The 21,336-nt window shown below is 41.2% G+C and overlaps 1 protein-coding gene across 1 annotated transcript; it reads left to right on the forward strand.

The window, feature by feature from the left end:
- The first annotated feature begins 2,029 nt into the window (after nucleotides 1-2,029).
- On the forward strand, nucleotides 2,030-14,823 carry pld3 (phospholipase D family member 3). The gene is made up of 12 exons (XM_075472853.1): nucleotides 2,030-2,194; nucleotides 4,155-4,252; nucleotides 6,533-6,583; nucleotides 7,646-7,800; nucleotides 8,163-8,343; nucleotides 8,434-8,551; nucleotides 9,714-9,841; nucleotides 12,412-12,609; nucleotides 12,692-12,831; nucleotides 13,025-13,190; nucleotides 13,307-13,406; nucleotides 13,851-14,823. The coding sequence occupies exons 2-12, from the start codon at nucleotides 4,226-4,228 to the stop codon at nucleotides 14,036-14,038; spliced, it is 1,452 nt and encodes a 483-aa protein (XP_075328968.1). The 5' UTR covers nucleotides 2,030-2,194; nucleotides 4,155-4,225; the 3' UTR covers nucleotides 14,039-14,823.
- Nucleotides 14,824-21,336: the final 6,513 nt, after the last annotated feature.

Consider the following 21,336-nt stretch of genomic DNA (forward strand, 5'->3'; position numbering starts at 1 on the left):
CTGCCTCACTGAAACTTCTGTTGCTTGTTTGGACGTTTGATTCGTCTGTTTATTAGGAACACATTTCAACTTGCTGAAAGATGGCCGTTGGTATTTTCTTTTATGATTTGGTTGGCTGAGTTTATGTTGAGTATCAGCCAACAATGTTGTTGGCACAGTGTTGTTCAATCTGGTATTTTGTTTGTGGTTTGAGTGAATAAAGTTTGTTTCACCAGCAGAAAAAAAAGAAGAATAAAACTAGAAATGTACATCATCAACCCCTGACAACACATGTATAATTATCTTGTTTTTGTTTGCTTTAACACTGGTTTGAATCTTACCTAAAAGAATAATTCTACTTTGTGTCTATGGGTAATTACACATTTGATCTGACAGACAACAACACGTGGAGTTCCTCAGGGTTCAGTTCTGGGGCCTCTTTATTCAACATGTAAAGTTTTTCACTAGCTCAGACAAAATATCTCTGTCTCGTGGTGATTATAATCTCTCATAAACACTCACATTAAATGCCTCAAATAAATAAACAGCAGGATGATCCAGAATTTTCTTCAATTAAACAGACAAAACAGAGATTGTTGCCTTTGGTGCCAAAGAAAAATGCTTCATTTTAGTCGGTGATGTTAAAAAAACACAAACCAAGCTAGAAATCTGGGTGTTGTTATGGCCTTATCAAGTCAGTTATAAAGTCAGCCAACAATCATCTAAATTATATTTAAACTATTGAAGGTCTAATGTGTCAGAGTGATTTAGAACAGCTGCTCTATGCATTCATCCTCAGCAAACTTGAATAATGTAACAATGCATTTCCTGGTCTGCCTAAAAGATGGATCAGACAGCTGATTCAGAACGCTGCTCAAGTCTTCACTACGACCAGAAAAGTGGATCACATCACTCCATCTGAGGTCTCTACACTGGCTTCCTGTCCATCAGAGAGTTGATTTTAAAACACTGCTGTTAGTTCATAAAGCTTTAAATTGTTTCATCGCAGATCTTCTGCTACATTACAAACCTTTAAAACCTCTCGGGTCTTCAGGAACAGGTTTGCTTGCTGTTCAGAGTTAGAACTAAACACGGAAAATCTACTTTCAGTTTTTATGGAGCATATAATATGGGACAAAATCCCAGATAACTGCAGGTTGGCATCAGTTCTTCCTCTTTTAAATCCCACATTAAGACTTTCTTGTTTACCACTGCATTTATTTAACTGAAGGGACCTTGATAAACAACTTTAACTGCACTGTACGTCTCTCTGTGTTTTACTTTTTTCACTTTTTTTTCTAATTATTTTAATGTTCTATTTTAATCAATTTAACTCACCTTGTTGTTGAATATAAAACTTTATATTTAGCATAGAGATAGATACTGTGTATGGTACAACAGTTTGCCCTCAAACACACCTGAGAACATCAGCTACCTAATAAATGTATTACGGGCACCAAAACACTTCATAACTCATCCAAGAGTGGCTCATGCTGCCATGGCAACTTAAAGTGCTGCAGATCGCACATATAAAGTGTGCCTGTATATTCCATTTTGGCACAACTTTCTTCCATGTTGCACTAGAAAAAGGTATGTCCTACATATTATAATAGCATTTTAATCTAAATAAATGAACATGAAAGTCTGTTCTGCCAAAATGTTAAAGCAATACAAAAGTACTCACAGTTTAGCTCACATATTCTGCTGTAGGGGGAATGAATACAATGTATTGTGATTTTTAACAGTATGTAACATGCACGAGTATTAGCTTGGTAAGTCTAGTTGTGAGATGTCTGTCCTACGCTGACACTTATTCATCTTTAACCCACCTGACGTGGACCGACAAGGCTTCCCAAAGCAAGTATAATGTATAATCTGTACTCGTCCAGAAGCCGGTTAGCTTTTGCTGTAGTCATGGATGAACGGCGGCCTCTAGTGGTGAACACGAGAACTGCGTTAATGTAAATTCCATTTTCTATGTTTGACGTCAGCGCGGCAGCTCTCCTCCAATTGGCTGCCCCGCACAGATCACATGACCTCCTCCCAGCTCGCTGTCCTTTATGTAGCCAGTTCGTAACAGCAGCACAATAACATAGTAGTGCGTTTCTTTTACACTTTCCCACCGTGTTTACAGTTAAACTGTCGCCGTAAATGTTGTAGTTTGTGAGGGATTAACATCGACAGGACTTTAACTAACTTGTACACATGATAACAGGTGAGTAGACGGGTTTTTTTAAGCTTTAAAGTGTTTGTTTTTGTTGTTTTGCTCTGTCAGCCATTCTGTCTCTCAAGCCAAAACTCACCGTGATGGATGACTAAGAGATTATGAATGGACATTCACATTCAGACGATGCCTCACAATGAATCGATTATTTCTTAACTAAATGTCTATTTTTTAAACATTTCCTGAAGCCAGTGAGCCTTCTTCAACTCATGTAATGTTGCAACCATCTGTTTCACAGCTGCCCCTTCCTTATGTTCTCTGAAGCTCTCAAAACAAGTTTTAATTCGGTTAAATTCGCATTTAAACAGTTCAGTCGTAACTCTTGAGTCACTTGTCTAGCTTCACGTGTTCCTGTCCGTTCAGCTGGGATTTAACCGAAAATAACTAAGTAAATTACCTGCCAGATTATTAAAATGTGGAGCCACCAATTTTAATTTGAATCGAGTTGTTCCATCCACTGTGGATTGCTGTCTACTTTTTTCACCAGACCCTTGATGAGTATGTACTTAAATTTCTATCTATAGCTCACCTATGCTCAAAGATTAGTGGAATATATTTTAATTCATTTTCTAAATCCTATTAATACAAATCAGGGTCACAGGAGCGCTGGAGCCTCTCCCAGTTGCCATTGAGCGTAAGGCAGGTGAGCCATTGTGGTAGAAATGTGCCTAATAAGTTCAATTAACACATTTCTGTCCCTTGGAGTTTGTGATTTGATATTTACGTGACAGACTAAACAGTTTTCATCACAAGAGTTCAGTTATTACCATTTTTCTGCTCCTGAAACCTGCACTAATGGGTTAAAAGCGCATTAATCATCATAATTTGTGTAAAAAGAATCTGGATAAATAGCACAGAGGCAGAGCTGTGATATTATGATCTCTGAAGTTAGTGTTTCTGAATGGGACTGAAGCTGCTTTGAGTCTGTAAAGAATGACGAAAACCTGAAAAATAACTTTACTTTTGACTAATCTGAAATGATTGAAGACTTGGAAATGAGGAAGTTACCTTTAAATCAATCCACGCTAAAGGGGATGATGTTCAGTCTTTTTCTGTATCAGCAGCCTTCCTGAGGGATAAATATTCCTCATGCTGCTGGTGTTCCTGGGTTCCTTCGCCCGCTCCTCACTTGGTTTTTAGTGCACACTGGACTCTGCATGTCTGATTTAACAGTGTTTATACTGGAGCTCTTCATTGGGAGCACATGATGTGACAGAGGGTGGTTGAAGTTTCCTTTTAAGTCAAACTCAGAAAAAAAGGTGATCGGATTAATTTGCCTTTTGTGATGTGATATTAAACAAAAAAAAAAAAGCCTTTTTTTTCACAAAGGAATCTGTTCATTAGCTCCTAAATAAACAAAAAAAAAAAAATAAAGTGTCAAGTGGATTTCTCTTAAATCCATTTCAGAAAAGAAATCTTTACATGTACAAGCTGCTTTAATTTAACAGGAGTAATGGGTCACATGTTTCTTTGAGACATAGACTCTCGTGACTGCTTACTCAGAGTTATTGCAGCTTTACCTACTTCCTCTCTTATTTAATTACCCAAACATCTACATTTATGAAACCTTCAGCTCTTTCTCGATCCTTCATTTCAGTTTAAGCGCAAACGACCTGAAGCTGTTTTATCTGTTTGGCGTTTTCGACGTGAAGTTGTTGTGGTGGTCGGCTCGCCAGCAGCTGGAGCCGTGTGTCTTTGTGCGCCTCATTCTCTTTATACGGGCTGAAAACACCTGGAAGCTTCTCTTTGTTGCATCTGTAAAGGTTGCACAGAGGGGTGGGAGTCAGAGCGGTGTGTTGAGTGCAGAACTATGCAGCTACTTACTCAGATAGAAACTCAGCTCAGCCTCTGCTGCGCAGTTTCCTCATGTCAGACTGTCAGTTCTGACGTGTCCAGCACAGAAACTCGAAGACGTGACGTAACGTGTTTTGTTCCTCGTGTTTTCTCTCAGAGCCGCAGAGGAGCATCTGACCCGAGCTGACAGGACGGCGGTCTGAGAGAGATCTCGCTGCGTCCGTCGACATGAAGACAGAAATCCCTTACGACCAGGTGAAGTGCTTTTTCCTCATTTCTTTTACAGTGATTCCACATGGTTATTTAAACTCAAACCTTCAGTCGTGTCCGTATTTCATTGCTCACATCTTGGAACTGTACATTTCCTTTGACAACCACTTTGAGCACATGCTTATTTTGACATTTTGTGCACTAAATGATATAAAAAAAAGCTGATAAAAGTGGTTGCACACATAGGCCGGGTTCATACTTGACAAATTTAGTTTGGTTGGTGTTGATCCACCTCCAGCCGAGTCCTGGTGGGGTTTGATTTAAATGTAAAAGCAGCACCGACCAAAACCATCCAAACATACTGAGAATCCCAGTATGGTCTATATGTGTGCAACGCAGGGAAGTCTGGCACTATTTCAACTATTTTATGCCTCTGTGGCAGCTCCGCTGGTAGAAACGCGCCCATTTAAATCACTTTGTTTAAGTTCTACCTGCAGAATATACCAGAGATGGGACCAAGTCACACATGTGCAAGTCTCAAGTCTTAGCTTTCAAGTCCCAAGTAATTTTTTCTTGCTCAAGTCAAGTCAAAGTCAGGTCCCCTTATTATTGCAATTTTACCTGCAGAATCTGCTCTTAATAAAGTGAAAAGACAAGATATAAGTAACTGTCAGTAAACATTATTGGCCAATGTGTCCAACCTGTCCACCCCGTATCATATCAAGCTAACGTTAGCTAACTACCGACTAGGCTAACAGGATAATATTAGCTAATTTGACGAGCACTGACTGGTCAGAATGGATCTTCAAATGACGAACAAAGTTCGAAGTTATGCTAGATGCTTAACACTCAAGTCATTCAAGTCATCGTGTCTCAAGTCAAGTCAAGTGCAGAGTCTTTAACTTCCAAGTCCGAGTCGAGTCTCAAGTCTTTTATTTTTTGTCAAGTCAAGTCACAAGTCATCAAAACAGCAACTCGAGTCGACTTGAGTCCCCATCTCTGGAATATACATCAGAGAAGACACCCAGTTAAGTTGTTATCAGGTTTTTCAGGGTTTGATATACATAGGAAATAACCCTAAAACTGAAGACACCCTGAGTTATCTGTTTTATATTTAAAGGCTGCCCCTTTACGTTCCCATTCCTGTTGACACACCAGGTCATCGTCTTTCTGTGAAGTCGTGGACGTCCAGTAAGACACGGTGCAAAAGCAGGAAGTCACGGAGCTTTATAAATAACCAGAGAAACTAAAGTATCGTGAAGGACTTACAGTTTCCTGTATTGATTATTCATAGTTTCACTTCAGCTTCAGCTCGCTTTGACTTCAAAGGCAGCATTTAAGGCAAGGCAAGGCATCTTTATTTATACAGCGCATTTCATACCACAGGCAACTCAATGTGCTTTACATAAAGACAACAGCATAAAGCAGCATAAAAACAAGCAATTTAAAGAGAAAAAAAAATAGAATAAAAATTAAAAACACAGTTAAAAGCAATCAAAGAAGAGGGGAAAAAGAAAGATATAAACTCAACCATAAGCACACGGAAAGAGAAATGTTTTTAACCTGGATGTAAAAGTGCTTACAGTTGTGGCTGATTTCAGTTCTGCTGGTAGTTTGTTCCAGTTGTGTGCAGCATAACAGCTAAAAGCTGCTTTACTGTGTCCAGTTTGAACTCTGGGCTCCACTATCTGACCTGAGTCAGCAGATCTCAGAGCTCTACTGGGTTTATACTCTGCTAGCATATACTCTACTAAACCATTCCGTGATTTGTAGACGAGCAGCAGAACTTTAAAATCTATTCTGTATCTGACCGGGAGCCGATGTAAAGACTTAAGAACTGGGGTGATGTGATGTGATCTCTTTGTTCTGGTTAAAACTCGGCTGCAGCGTTCTGAATGAGCTGCAGCTGTTTGAGACTCTTTTGGGGGAGTCCAGTCAGGAGACCGTTACAGTAGTCCAGTCTGCTGGAGATGAAAGCATGAATCAGCTTCTCCTGATCCGTTTGGGATATGAAACCCTTCATTCTGGATATGTTCTTAAGTTGATAAAAGGCTGATTTGGTGACTGATTTTACATGATAGTTGAAGGTCAGGTCTGAGTCTATCAGCACGCCGAGGTTCTGGACTTGGTCTTTAGTTTCTAGAGACAGACTCAAGATGTTTACTGACAGCAAACCTCTTCTCTTTGTTGCCAAACACAATGACCTCAGTTTTTTCTTGATTTAACTGATTTAACATTTAAGGTTTAAGAAAGTTTAGGTTGCAGTTTTATGTGAGAATGCATCGAAGGTTGTATGATCGTGTTGATGTGTTGTGATCTGTGCAGCTGGTGGGCGTGGAGTGGAGGGGGCAGGAATCCAACAGGAAAGCACAGGTGGTAAGTTACCGAGGCCTCTTACAGGCACATCCTTCACTTTATGTTTTGTTTTTTTTCAGGATTTGAAACTGTAATCGTACTGCTCTTATTACACATTTAAATTATTTAACAGGATAGAAAAAAAGAGATGTGACACCTGTTGAGCTTTTCCTTTCCACAAAACCTGATTTTGGTTCCTTACGGCACCAGAACATCTCACTCTGTGCTGTGAGGAAGTGGAAATGATCATTTTGATTATAGATTCCTTGCTTAAATCTATATGCAGTTCATCACCACTCTGAGGTGCTGGAAAACCTTGCAAGGTCACCTTGAAAATGCTTGAAAAGTGCTTTAATTGGACTTGGAGAGAGATGTAAGAATCCTGGGCTGTGTTCGAAACCGCATACTACATACTTCCATTCTGCATCGATCAGACAGTATGCAGAGCGTTTACCCACAATGCATTTCGCTCCTGCCCAAGCCGAAATCAGCCGGCCTGAAGCTGATTTCGCTGAAGCTCTAGTCTAAACTCTGTAAACTTTAGCAACATTTGAAACATTTTCAGTAGTCGTTTAGATCCCCAACATGTTGAAAATCTGACAAAATACCGGCTGTTTACAATTTTGTTCCCACGAATTCGGCGCTACTAAAGCTAGCCGCAGTGAGCAACGCACTTCAGGTTATTTTCACAAAATGAAATGCCCGTTGCCTTTTATGATAGGGAAAACCATTACGATACAATTGGTGCTTTTGTTTTGAAAACAGGAAGTGAAGCTACCCTCGTTGTAGCTAGCTTGTAACTGCCGTTTTGACAGGAAATGACGATCGGCGACGTCACGTTACGTTGCATCTTGGGTAGTTTGAGTATGAGTAGTAACCTCATGATGCATACCCAACATTTCAGAGAATCTAGTATGCATCCGGGAACTTCTCGCTTACTCAAACTCGCATACTAACTCAAAAAGTTAGTAGGAGAAGTATGCGGTTTCGAACACAGCCCATGATACAGCACAGGTTACAGCACAGTTGTACATATTCACATATTCCATGATGTGCAGCTTTTAATCGCCCCCTCTCTGCCAGTACGCCAGGTGTTTGATGGCTCTGGCCTCTGTGGCCTGTGTGCTTCTGGCTTCCATGGCCCTCTATAACCTCCTGACCCCGATAGCCTCCTCTGGTCCCGCTCCGGCCATCTGCCGCCTGCAGGAAAAGGCTAAGTCCTGCTCAGACCCCTGCAAGTAAGCAAATGTGACGTGAACGACTGTAGTTCAATGCTCAAAGCACAGTTGAATCAAGTTAAAGTTCCAGATCATACAATAATAATCTGTTTTCAGGGCCCCAAAGTGGATGTGCAGATTTTTTTATGTGGAGTTAAGGTTTAAGTTTACATCAGGAACCCAAAATGGGATTTAAAGATACAGATAGCTACAACAGAGCTGGTCATGCTCATTTTAAGAGCTTGAATAATACCTGAGGGCCGAAGTATCCAGGCTCCTTCCACCTGAAACGTGATAAACTCTGTGATGTTATCACTGTTTACAACCATATCTGTGCTGTAATATCATGATACTTATTGATCTCCGCGCTTCTCTCCTGTCAGGATTGTTCTGGTGGAGAGCATCCCTGAAGGGCTGGTGTTTAACTCCAGCTCCACTCACCCCTCCATCTTCCAGGCGTGGATCAATCTGATGGCCGAGGCGCGCAGCAGCGTCGACATCGCCTCCTTCTACTGGACGCTGACAAACAAAGACACCGAGACCCACGAGCCGACAGCCCAGCAGGTCAGCGGAGCCTCCTGGTTTCATTCTGTCTGTTCTCTGCTGTTGGACTGCAGAACGCAGCGTTACAGATGTGTCTGTTGCTGTGTGCAGGGTGAGGCCATCCTGACCAGGCTCGCTGAGTTATCAGGGAAGCTGCATGTTCGTATTGCAGTGAACACACCGCAGCAGAGCCAACCACAAGACGACCTCAAACTGCTCAACGACTCAGGTGTCTTTTTTCTTTCTGTCTTTCTTTATTAAAGGGATAGTTCGCCTCTTTTGACATGAAGCTGTGTGACATCCCATATCAGCAACATCATTTATGAACATCTTCTTACCCCCTGCTGCGTCCTGTGAGCCGAGTTCCAGCCTCGTTTTGGTGTTGACGAAAGTAGTCCGGCTAGTTGGCTGGGGTTTAAAAAATAAAGCGTTTTGCTTCTCAAAACAATATGCGTTCAACAGAGTAATACATTTGCATCACAAAATGGTTCTCCAGGAAAAAGTCAGACCTCACAATCGCTTGGCGCTATTTTCTCTCCCTTCGTATTGTATTACTGGACACACTAGTTCAGACACAAACCAAGCAGTCCCCTGCTTCCGAGCAGCAAACACCGTAACAGGCGCGGCTGTCGGCAGCACGCAGTGATACGAAGGGAGAGAAAATAGGGCCAAGCGATTGTGATGTCTGACTTTTTCTTGGAGAATGATTTTGTGATGCAAATGTATTACTCTGTTGAACGCATATTGTTTTGAGAAGCAAAACACTTTATTTTTTAAGCCCCAGCCAGCGAGGCTGGAACTCGGCTCGCAGGACGCAGCAGGGGGTAAGAACATGTTCATAAATGATGTTGCTAATATGGGATGTCATACAGCTTCATGTCAAAAGAGGCGAACTGTCCCTTTAAACAACAGCGGGTGTCGCACTGATGCGTCACCCGATGTTTGGGTTGAAATATCCTCGTTATAAGACACAAAACAAAAAATGCAACAACTTTTCCCTCAGAAGTCACAGTCATGACACCAGTTTTATCACAGAAATTAAGCTTCTGCCACCATCAGAAACCACCAATAAAACTCTGGGGCCAACAGTGTCCTTCTATCACCAGCTCAACGTGTTCACACACAGATTAAAGCATATTAACCAGCAGAGGACCAATGAGAAACACTTTGGTCTGACAGTTAAACACCAGACTAACTTTCGGTGGCTTCGGCTGTGAATGAAACATCGATTTTATGGGAATCGGGCTTGTGCATTAACAGTGTTTGAGGGTCAGTTTGTTGTTTTGCTCTCACAAACAACACATTCTGAGCTTTACAAGATCTAATCTTTAAAATGAATCATCTTTGGTGTTCAGAACAGTAGCTCACGTTTGGCTTTTGGTCCGTTTCAGGAGCCGATATCAGGACAGTTAACATGAGAGCGCTCACGTCCGGCGTCCTTCACACCAAGTTCTGGGTCGTAGACAAGAAGCACATTTACATCGGCAGTGCCAACATGGACTGGAGGTCCCTCACGCAGGTGCAAACACACACACGCTCACTTTGGGGGTATGACGGTGTCATTGGACCTCTACATTCTGACCGTCGGCCACTTGTGGTGTAAACTCTGACTTTAAACGGATTAATTCAGTGATCAAGACGAGCTTCAAAGAGTTTTGGCCTCGCTTCGTTGGCTCCCGGTCAGAGCATGTGAACGGTGCGGACGGTGGAGCGGAGCGGTGAAATATGGTGAGAGCGGTTTTCAATTTAAAAGCCGGAGCGAGGATTTCGCTCCGCTCCAGTTCGCTCCGATGCGCTCACAACGTCAATTAAAAATGTCGGATTATAAAATTTGTAAAATAACATTTTTGATTTAATGTAGTCTAGTGTAATAAATTAATAATTAAATAGGAAACGCGGGGCAACATGAATGGAGCGAGATGTTACGTTTACAGCTGGGGACAAGCAGCCACGCGGGCCTTGTCACCCGTAGTAAATGAGGAAGTGAGCAATTCAAGTCGAGGGCGCAACGGTGTGTTCTATGTGTGGCGGAGCTAGCATTAGCTGCAGAGAGAGTGCGGATAATAAACAGGGAAACACCCGAACTGTAGGGCCTACAAACGCTATCGAGCGTGGATTGTGTATTTCGTCTGGAGTTTTGGGACACGGGAACGCTCGGAACAGCTCAGGTACCGTGAAGACATGTTCCCCTTTCTGATTGTCTGAATTAAGCTGACTGCTCAGGTGCTAGTTTTAACCGTGACCCTCGTTTCCTCTGCTTTGCTTCCGTTTCTGCTGATGCTCTCGCGGCCACACACACACACACACACACACGCACACACGCACACACACACACACGCACGCCTCTCCCTCCTCCTGCCTAGCCCAGCCTGCGCTCTCTCTTTGCTGTGTCGTGTGATGCATATTTAAGCTGAGTAATCTGGTGGGCTTCGTCCTGACGTGGTAGTTTTCCACCTGGCGCCCAACATTTTCTAAACATTATTTTTTGTACGTCAGATTGGCGATAATTTAACAGCCAGTTAAATAAGACAATACACCGTCACATCATTAAATCAAACGCCGTGTGTCCCAGGGCCCTGTCATAATTACATGAAGTAAAAATGTCAGAAAATTCCTTCTCCTGCAAATTTGAGCGAGCGTGGAGCGATTTTGCCTGAGCAGCAGGAAAATTAAGGTGAGCGCGGAGCGTCCTGGCTCAACTTTGAGCGGGGAGCGAATGAGCGAACATCCTCCTGAGCGGGGAGCGGGAATTGCGCTGCGCTCCGCTCCGTTCACATGCTCTGCTCCCAGTTCATCACAGGATCCAGTGTAGAATTTGTTTTTAACAGTCTCAAAGGAGTAAACTCCACCTCACCTGTCTGAACTTTTGAAGCCTCATGCTCCATCCACAGCACCGAGGTCTATGAATCAGTTGCCTTTGGATGTCACTAGATCCCGGGTGAAAGGTGAGGGGTGTCAGAGCCTTTTCAGTTGTGGAACAGCCTACTTTTTCACATCAGAGCAGCTCAGACTCTCTGTCACTTTCTTAGACTTTAAAACGTTGTTGTTGTAGATCGATAAGCTGTTTGCTGCAGTCACACAAAATTAAATATCGATAAGTAACACCAGCTAAAGATTTCACTGTCGAGAAATGGGCAGCCACAGAAATTTGAGATTCACCGTAATATTACATTCAGATCAATTATAAAAGACAATAGACTAAAACCAAATAAAAAGCAATAAGCCAAAAAAAAATAAAATGTGCCGATCAAAAATAATAAAAAGCCATAGGTTAAAACCATTAAAATATAACAAATAAAAGAGGATGAAAAGAGGCTAAACAAATAAAGTGCAGCGGTCAACAACCCAAGGAGTCTTCAAATGGGCTTCAAGGGCCAGTGCGCAATCATCCGCCAAGTGGCCGGGTCCGTGGGGTTCTCTTCTCAGCGCTTTATGTCAACTTATGTCCAGCATTAGATGTCAATTGCATGGAAAATGTCCACCACACATCATGCAACAGAAGCTCCACACAAAAACAACAACCTTCAGGTCACAGATGATGCATGCATTAAACCAACACTCTAAAATACATCCTATAAACACAATAAAAAGCATTGATCTACCAGTTTACACTACTGTGATCATAAGAGAAGTGTAAGGAGTCTTTACTGTATCTGTTGTGTGATCCAAGCCAAGCAGAGTTATTTCCTCTGCCCTGTTAGCGTCAGTCCCAGTCTAAGGGAAGTTTGCTGGTTTTAATAATTCTTTCTTTTTTTCTTTATTTAGGATCGTTACCTGTCAATCATACTATTATCACAGGTTACGTCAGCCTCACAGAGAAAGTAATTCTCTCCATTCGATAGATTTCATATACAATATCATACCATTCCCTAATAGATGGGGTATCTGGTTTAAGCCATTTCCTTGTTATTGCTTTCCTAGCAGCTGCACTCAGCCTTCCAAACAGTTTCTTTTTATTTTAATAATTTTTTCAAACCACTGCATCCCAGAACTCTGCAAAGCTCATCAAGAACAAGCTGGATGTAATCCAAAGCTTCACAGTTCCAACTTTGTTCTTGTTTTCTCTCTCGTTTTGTTGCTGGTCACCAGGTGAAGGAGCTGGGCGCAGTGGTCTACAACTGCAGCTGTCTGGCTGAAGACTTGGGGAAGATCTTTGAAGCCTATTGGTTCTTGGGGGAGAGTAAGTCGATCCCGTCGCCTTGGCCATCCAGCTTCTCCACGCTGTACAACAAGGACACGCCCCTGCAGCTGCCCCTGAACAACACGCCGTCCGACGTCTATCTGTCGGTGAGACATCTCGGCTCATCTCATTTTGAAATGCAGAAATCGACCAATGGCTCACCGGATGTCTCTCCTCTGTCACCCTCAGAGTTCCCCTCCATCTTTCTGCGCAGCTGGTCGAACTCCGGATATTCAGTCCGTCCTCAGTGTGATAGAAGACGCCCAGAGCTTCATCTACATCGCCGTCATGAACTACCTGCCCACCATGGAGTTTTCTCGCCCTAAAAGGTACCTTTGTTCAGACTGCAGGGAAACAACTTCTTCAGATTTTAGCTCGGCGAGCGACGCGTCTCATGAACACACGTATCTGTGGTGATATTTAAAGGCCCCACTGCTTTGCTTTTCTATGCTTTATCTGGTTTGTTAAAATGATGTGGCTGATGAGACAGCTGCTTGAGTTCAGTTGTCCCACTCTGTGCAGGTACTGGGCAGACATCGACACCCAGCTGAGGCGAGTGGCGTACGAGAAGCGGGTCAAAGTGCGGCTGCTGATCAGCTGCTGGGCCCACAGTCAGCCCCTCATGTTTCCCTTCCTGAAGTCTCTGGCCTCAGTGCACGACCCCACGGGCAAACTGGACATCCAGGTGGTGAGTGGCTCTTCCGACGCCCGGTGCAGGTCACGTGTCCTCTCCCTCTGAGAGGAGTTTATGCATATAACGATGCAGTAATCACGATGTGAGGACCTCCTGCTTTGTTTCTCCAGAGGCTGTTTGTGGTACCTGCCAACCCCACGCAGAAAGAGATCCCATTTGCAAGAGTTAACCACAACAAGTACATGGTGACTGATAAAGTAGCATATATAGGTAAGGCCACAGACCACATACTTAAATCTGTTTCCCCTAAAATGTGGGATTTTGTTCACAGGACGTTAAGATAAAAATTAGGGCTGGGCGAGTTAACTCGTTATTTGTTTATTTTTTAATTATTTTTTTGGGCTTTTTAACAAATGTTATGGCACTTTCATTCATATGGCAGCACATTTAAAATAAAACTAAATGCTAAAAGCTATACGCTACTTTTGCATTCATTTTTGGATTCTGCGTACAAATGCGATTAATCGTGATTAATCATGTGATTAATTAGATTGAAAATTTTAATCGTTGCCCAGCCCTAATAAAAATACTTGGAGAAAATGTGGAAACCAAACTGAATCGATTATTAATTGCTTTAATTTCCATTCAACGTTTTCACTCGTTCATCATCAGCATAGATGGACTCAAATCTAATCCGTGTATTTCCGTCTTCAGGTACGTCGAACTGGTCAGGTGACTACTTTGTGCACACAGCTGGCTCAGCGCTGGTCGTCAACCAGACGGCGTCGCAGTCCCTGGAGCCAACCGTCCAATCACAGCTGAAGGCCGTCTTTGAGAGGGACTGGGACTCCGACTACAGCACTCCGCTGACTCAGAGCACAGACCATAAAGACCTCTGTTAGCTCAACAGCCAGCGTTACATCACACACGAGTTTGTTTAGGAACTCTTGAACTCAACACGTATTACGGTGCTGTATTTGATCAAGTATTTTGCACTTGGAACAGTCGCTCATTCAGTGAAAACACAAACCTCTTCTTTCCTTAAAAGAATGATGAGCTACCAAAACAATGAACTGCCCATTTCTGGGAGTCTTCAGGTTAATTTTTTTCCTCTTAAATTGTGTAAGTACTACTTTGCATCTCTTTGAGTGATTGGATGCTCTGATGTATTGTCAGACGACATCCTGCCAATGCTGACAAATCAGCCTCCAGCAGACATGCAGGTTTCTTTGTGCTTTCTGTCACGTAAAATCCGTAAGTGTTGAGGGAGCTGCTCCACCCCTGGAGTAAGGCCAGTGTTGAGTGTTTTCAGCTGGCTCCCATAGTCACATGTGGATCACTTTCTTAAATGATCACAACCACAACGCAAATCTTTTACGCGTCTCATCTCAGGGAGAAAAGTTTGGAGTGTTTCCACAAACGGTCATATTAGTCTGCTGGAATTCGACATAATTTACGCTCTGACCTGTGTGCTGTGAGTGCAATGGACTATTAAATTCATTTAATACGACAGTCTGCAGGGCGCTTAGCAGACTGAAAGATTGGAGGCAGGAAATAAGAATGAACACGTTTGATGCCACTGTGTGGAGTGATTGAAGCTACTAAAACTGTTCTGGAGCAGTTCTGCAACGTTTCCCTTTTCTTCGTAAAAAAAAAAACTCTTTTCAATAAAGGGCTTTAAATCCAACATGGTTCTGCTTATTCACTGCAGCCTACATCTACCCAAGTTTACTCAGAGCTACAAAATCATTTATACGATACATTTTTAGAAAAGTAAGTCCATTTTTCCACAGACTTTTTGACTTCAACACTTTCACACCCTCCTTTTGATTAAAAACTATCTTGCTTTCTATCTCCTCCCGAGCTAACTAGCTTCTTGAAGACATAACGTGTTATAACATAATCACAGGGCTTTATCTTGAAACTCCACCCCAACAAATGGAAGAAATCACAAGAGGTGTTGAAATTACACCAGTGTGTGTCAGTTTGGCATATTGTGTAATAAAAAATTAAACTCCTACATATGAATGGCTCATTGGCTCACGTTGTATCATTAACATAACACCAAAACATCCCCAACAGCTAACCAAAGAAATATATCAGGCTATATAGTAGTCTCACTAGTAGGTCTACTGTATGGGAATAGCTGGGCAGATCTTACCCAATCTAGCAAAGACGAGTAGAGCAGGTACATTAGCCATGTACAATGCTTTGAACATCATAAGCATGAGCAAAACGCATGTTTGGTTTGGAAACAGGCAGCAGTCATGAAATGCTGAGTAAGAACTTTCCCTTTGGGCAAGAGATGTGTGGTTGAGACACACCGCTATGGTTCCCATATGCTTATTTTTCCTAACCCCTTACCCATTTGCATCATTTCTGGCCTTTGGTTCCGTTTCCTCTTTAACTTGTTTTTGGACATTTTATTTTCATGCTGCATTAAACAACACATTAAAAACGAGTAACTGGTCTTTTTTTGGAAGTTTTACATCAGCCTGACGAGCCAAACGCTGAGTCAGCAGTTCGGACCTTGCTTACGCTGCATCAGAAATGAAAGCGAAATGAAAAACATCTCGAGACACTGCTGCTCAGCCTGTTTCTGCTGTCTCCTCCGGACAGTACAGTCGGATATACAAAGGGAAGTTGAAGGCCTTGCCTTTTTATTATCCAATATTGTAATTAGTAGCCTATTCTCAATCTGATCCCTATTTGCATGGACAGAAAAAGATGGGAATCCATACACTACGCTAATACTACACGTTAAAGTAACTACTTTTTGCACTACAGACTAGTCTAAATAAATCAGCCAACTTTCTGTATTCTTCCACTCTGTCAGTTGGAGCCTCTACTCTACACACGAACATTCCGTGTCATTGGAAAGCATTGTAAACTCAGAAATCACTACGCTAACACTACACGTCAAAGTAACTACTTTTTGCACTACAGACTAGGCTAATTAAATCAGCCTATTATTTACAACAATTATTTACAATATTTACAACATTGCGCCTAGGTTGCAGTGTGTGTGTTTGTGAGAGAGACTTACCAATGGCAAGCTCACTCATCAATTGATTGTTTGATAAGCTTGTAGTAATCTTCCTTTTTACTACTCAGATGTCTGCCAAATAAAGACCGTCTGTTTTATTTCAGGAGTTTCTCAGCAGTGTATTCTGGTTGCCTCAAACAGAAAAGAAAATCAGCCAATACACCCAAAGTGTCCGTGGTGACTGTATAATAAACACAGTTCGTACGGATTTCATACTAGACTATAACGTTAGATGAAACTGTAACAAATGCCCGTCGATTATATCAATGTCCATGAAAGCTTGTTTGTTATTATAAAGGTCTAAAAGTAGAACTTTAGCCAAGCTACTTCACCTGACTGACCTACATGATGTTTAATTTTATAGTAGCTAGGCTCGTAGTTGATTTTAAAGTAAGTTAAAGCACAAGAATGGAGACAAATAGTTTAAGATTAACACAATTTTGGGGTTTAACCTGGCTGCCTTATTTTGTGTAGGGACAGATAACAATGAAAAGAACGGGAAATATTGCAGACTTCTTTGTAAAGAAGCACAAGTCAGACCCAGATCAGGCCCAAACAGACCCCAATCATGAAACCAGCAGCCCTGGCAGCTCCCAACCAGGCAAGTCGGTGTGGGCAGACACAAGGAGCCAGGCTACCACCACCAGGTCAGAGTATTCAAAGGCAGTTAAATGCATTTCCAGTTTATAGAAGTGGAGCCTCACTTTGCCCAGATTGTTAATGTAAAGAGGGGGGTGTGTATGTCCTGCTGGTGAATATTATGATCACGATAATGTGAGTGGGTGTGTGAGATAGAGATATATGCATAATTTTTGTTGTTTTTCTGTAGACATCAATAGTGACTGGCCAGACATGTGGACTGCCAAACAAAAAGAAGAATTTAAATCAAAGTTTTGTTGAATGATTTAAAATAACATGTTCAAAACTAAGCATTCGTTCAAGAAAATTATATTCAATATTTGTAGTGATATTTATTTACTGTATATCTAACAAAGTATGCTAGAATAGTGTTCAGCTACTGAAAAGTAAATAGTTTGTTTTGAGTTTATCTGATTGGTTTTGATGTTTGGAAGGGAATGATTTTTGGTGAAATATGAACAAGGATGCATTGTCAACTTCAGATTTGAAGCATTTTATTTAAATAAATGCTGAAAAATGACCTGAAACACCATGTTTGCCTCATGTTGAATATATTTTAAATTCATGCAGGCTGCTTGTGTGACCAGTAAAACCTACAAACTGCACCTGATTAAGTCATGATAATTTTGTATTAATGAGTAAATACTACTGACAGATTTTTGGGTAAATTTAATAGAGTACGTAGTCTTACATGCCACTGTATCTAAAACAGTGCAATTTTCTTGACTTCTTAAAAAAAAGGGGAAAAATTGAATTTCCATCACTGGGTTCCAGAATGTGCCATTTGAAAGTGTTGATTACTTTCAAATGTATTTACCACCCGGTTACACATATTTCAGCTGCAATTGAAGCTTTACACTTCATCGCATCAACAAACTCAAAGTTACCTGAAGACCACAAAGAAACGTTTACAGACTGCAGTCAGAGAATCATCTTTATCAGAGTAACGAGGCCTCCAAAATGGGGTAGTTTTTGGCAGTTTGCGCACCAAACATTCAGAAAGATGAGAAACAATAAAGAAAAAATGGAATATTTAGTAGAAAGTCATTTGCTGAAGTTTCAAAAGGTCTGAAAGGCATTTTTTAAAGATGGATGAAGGCAGAAGACCGGGCCAGTGGTCACTACCACTAGGGGCGCTAAAGATACTGGTCCTGACCAGCTCCTCAGTGGTCGGCTTTAGTATTTTCTCCCTTTTCCGGTCGGTTTGTCCACATTGTTAGGTGCATGGATAAATTTCAGAGATCACAATCGTCTGTCTCTAAAATACATCGTATATGATTGTTGTTAAAATGATTGATTATGCAGATCCGTGTGGTGAGGACCAGCTGCTCCTTGGCACGGACCAGTGGTCACTTTCTGCAGCAACAGAAAGAGCCTCACAGATAAGAATGAGACTAAATAAAGTTTTTTTAATAAGACCTTAAAATTAAGACGAAGGAAGCGGCAAATTCTATTGAACATTTCAATCAGAGTTATATTGATCTACTTTTGTCTTTTCAAAAGTATTTTCATATATTTCAAAATAAAGATCTTGAATATATTTTATTTCTACTGTGCTTCGCATTTATTTTTTGGACGACGAGGGACAAATTTGTTGCTTTGTGCCACAACGTCACTCTCTGACAGCACAGTGTTCACCTGAATCCACCAACCAACTTTCCACTGTTTTCCATTCCCAACTGGTTAATTCAGATAGGATTATTGACAGGACAGAACAGCTTGAAACTCTGAAAGCAGATCTTCAAAGTCATATTGACAATTTCATGGAGGGTGATTCATCATTGAATAAATTCATAGAAGGATTCAGGGAGGATGAATCTTTGTCCAAACCTAACACCAGCCAGAAGAACATTGAGACTGAACTGCGAGTTTCTGAAGATGTCCAAAATAAAAATGAACTACAAAGTATTGTGCTTGCAGGCATTTTCGATGCAGAGATGCATGAACATGAAGGAAAGGAAACCCCAGCTTCCAAACAAGAGTAATTATCCAAAACCAGCCTGGAAGAAATTATTAACAATGATCTGCAGATTTCTGATAGCTTTAATTCATAATAAAAAAAACAGTTAGGTTTGCTGATTGTGATTCAAAATTAGATCACCCCACTGAACCGCTTGATGAAACGGAGAACAAATCTGCTCCCACAACAAGTGATAAACTGGAGACTCATAAACTGGAGCCTAGCCCTAACCCTAACTGCAGGAAACGGCATGCAAAAAGCTTACGAGCTGATCGATGTGCAATACAAGATGGGGAAAAATTTGCACATGATTATGAGAAACTCTGTTCCATGGTTCTTAAAATGTCCCAACAATTCAATGAAGTGTATGATGTAACAATAGTTAAAAACAAGACCACAGGTACAAAGGCAGAAGTGAGCGTTGCTGAAGTTTCTAATAGGGATGATGTCGCACATTTAAAGGGAACCTCACAACAACCTGTAAAAGACCACAAAAATCAAACGTTTCCACAAAAAGAGGTCAGGCCGTTGTTTCAATCTATGAAGAAAAGATTCTCAAATTACTTCAGAACGAGGAGGTCTGGAGAACCTGCCGACGACCAGCAGAGGCATCACAGCAGAAGAGCCTGTTCCCCAGGAAAAAGCAATGAAGGAAACAGAAAACAAAGGCAGCCGAGGGAACAGCCCTGACAGCGTCACACAAGAGACATCCAGCCAGGAAGGATCAGGCTGTAAGAAAACCAAGAAGAAATTCAGGGTGACCCGAGGAAAAAGAAGAAAAAGAAAGCAATAAATTCATCAGATTTGTCCAAAGAAAGACACAAATGTAGACAGAAGCAGGTAGCAGGAGGTGTGAATGCATAAAAACATATTCAAATAACTAACACGGAAATGGAAAAATACAGCAGAGAACAAACAGTCCACTGCAACAAGAGAAACAGCAACAACTACAAGGACCTGGTAAAAGAGAAAAGCAACAGAACAACACGAACAACATTTCAATCAGAGTTATATTGATCTACTTTTGTTTTTTCAAAAGTATTTTCATATATTTCAAAATAAGGATCTTGAATATATTTTATTTCTACTGTGCTAATAAATTTAGACTTGTTTATTGCCATGTTTTTGTCTGTCTCTTAATATTTAAAGTTATTCTCCAATAATTTCAATAAAATTTAAAAAATATATATATTTTATTCATATTGTGCTGTTTTGTCTTTTTATCCATTCATTTTAAAACTTTGAATTTCACGTGTTTGAGTGTTCCTCTGAATGTTTTATGTTATTCTACAATCAGTTTCAATAAAGATGTGTTTAATTAATAAAAAAAACTCTTGTGCATTATTTTGTAAAGCTACTCAGCAGCAGACGCTAAAAACTCCATGTTGGGTCACCGACAGCTTGTCGCTACCACTGAGGAGCTGCAGGACCAGTGTCTTTAGCGCCCATAGTGGTAGTGACCACTGGTCCAGAGACCATGGTCCCAGGACAGACCACGGTTTCGGCTACAACCCCCTCTCAGAAAAATGCAAAAAGCATTGGCACTTGGAAGGTACTGCTGTGATTCAGAGGCTTCTAATTCAAAAAGTACATTTCTGAAGGCTATTAAAGTCACATTGACTGAAAGAGGACACATTTTCCTACGTTTTAATGCTAAAATTATTTTTGTGGCTTTAAGATTTTAGAAACAGTGACAGGTTAAAAACTTTTTTTAACTTTCTGTATTCTTCCACTGTCAGTTGGAGCCTCCACTTCACACACGAACATTCCGTGTCATTGGAATGCATTGTAAACTCAGAAATCAACAAGGATTTTACAAAATTTTTAAACTGTAATGGTTCAAAATTGGCTGAATATTTTTTTTAAAACTGCCTCATGGAGTAATAGCTGAATGTCTTGTGAACATTTTAAAGTTTGAATGGTGTATAGCTGAAAGTATGCTGAAGTAGTTAAGTTTGAAAGAGGAGGAGGCTTTTTTAATGATTTGAAAGGATTTGCCATTACTTTTAAAGGGAGGAAAAGTTTCACAAAAACCGTAAGAGCTGAACATTTTGTGCAAAAATTGTTTAAGCTTAACAATAATAATCCAGCACAAGAGTAATATGTTTGCCTAATGCCTTCGGCATTGGCACTAGGGTTGCCAATCGTCCCTTGAAAAACGGAATCGTCCCGTATTTAGAAACAAAAGCACCTGTCCCGTATAGAGCTGAAAAGGGACGCACTTTGTCCCGTATTACTGTGAGAGTTTAAAAATAGGCAGTATCATGCCAATGGAAATTAATAACAGGGGCAGTGTTGCCAGATTTGGTTGAGCTAAATCTGCCAATCACGTTCCAAAACCCGCCCACTTCAGCAAAAAACCGCCCAATGACGTTTTTCACACGAAAACAATACATTTTTTGAATAAACGTGGATTTAAACGCATTTATAGTATTGTAACGGCCCGTAGTCAAATATGTACTGTGTGTACTGTTTTCTGTGTTTTCCCTGTGCCCTGCTCCCTGTCTCCTATGCATTGGCTCTGGGTTGGAGTAGGGAACTAGTAGAACTATCCG

The sequence above is a fragment of the Odontesthes bonariensis genome, chromosome 9 (genome assembly GCF_027942865.1).
Source record: "Odontesthes bonariensis isolate fOdoBon6 chromosome 9, fOdoBon6.hap1, whole genome shotgun sequence".
NCBI lineage: Eukaryota > Metazoa > Chordata > Actinopteri > Atheriniformes > Atherinopsidae > Odontesthes > Odontesthes bonariensis.

Coding starts and splice junctions, on each gene's coding strand:
- pld3 (XM_075472853.1), top strand. CDS start 4,226: ATGAAGACAGAAATCCCTTACGACCAG. Junction 12,610..12,691: donor CGTCCGACGTCTATCTGTCG/GTGAGACATCTC, acceptor TGTCACCCTCAG/AGTTCCCCTCCATCTTTCTG. Junction 13,191..13,306: donor GCAAACTGGACATCCAGGTG/GTGAGTGGCTCT, acceptor TTGTTTCTCCAG/AGGCTGTTTGTGGTACCTGC.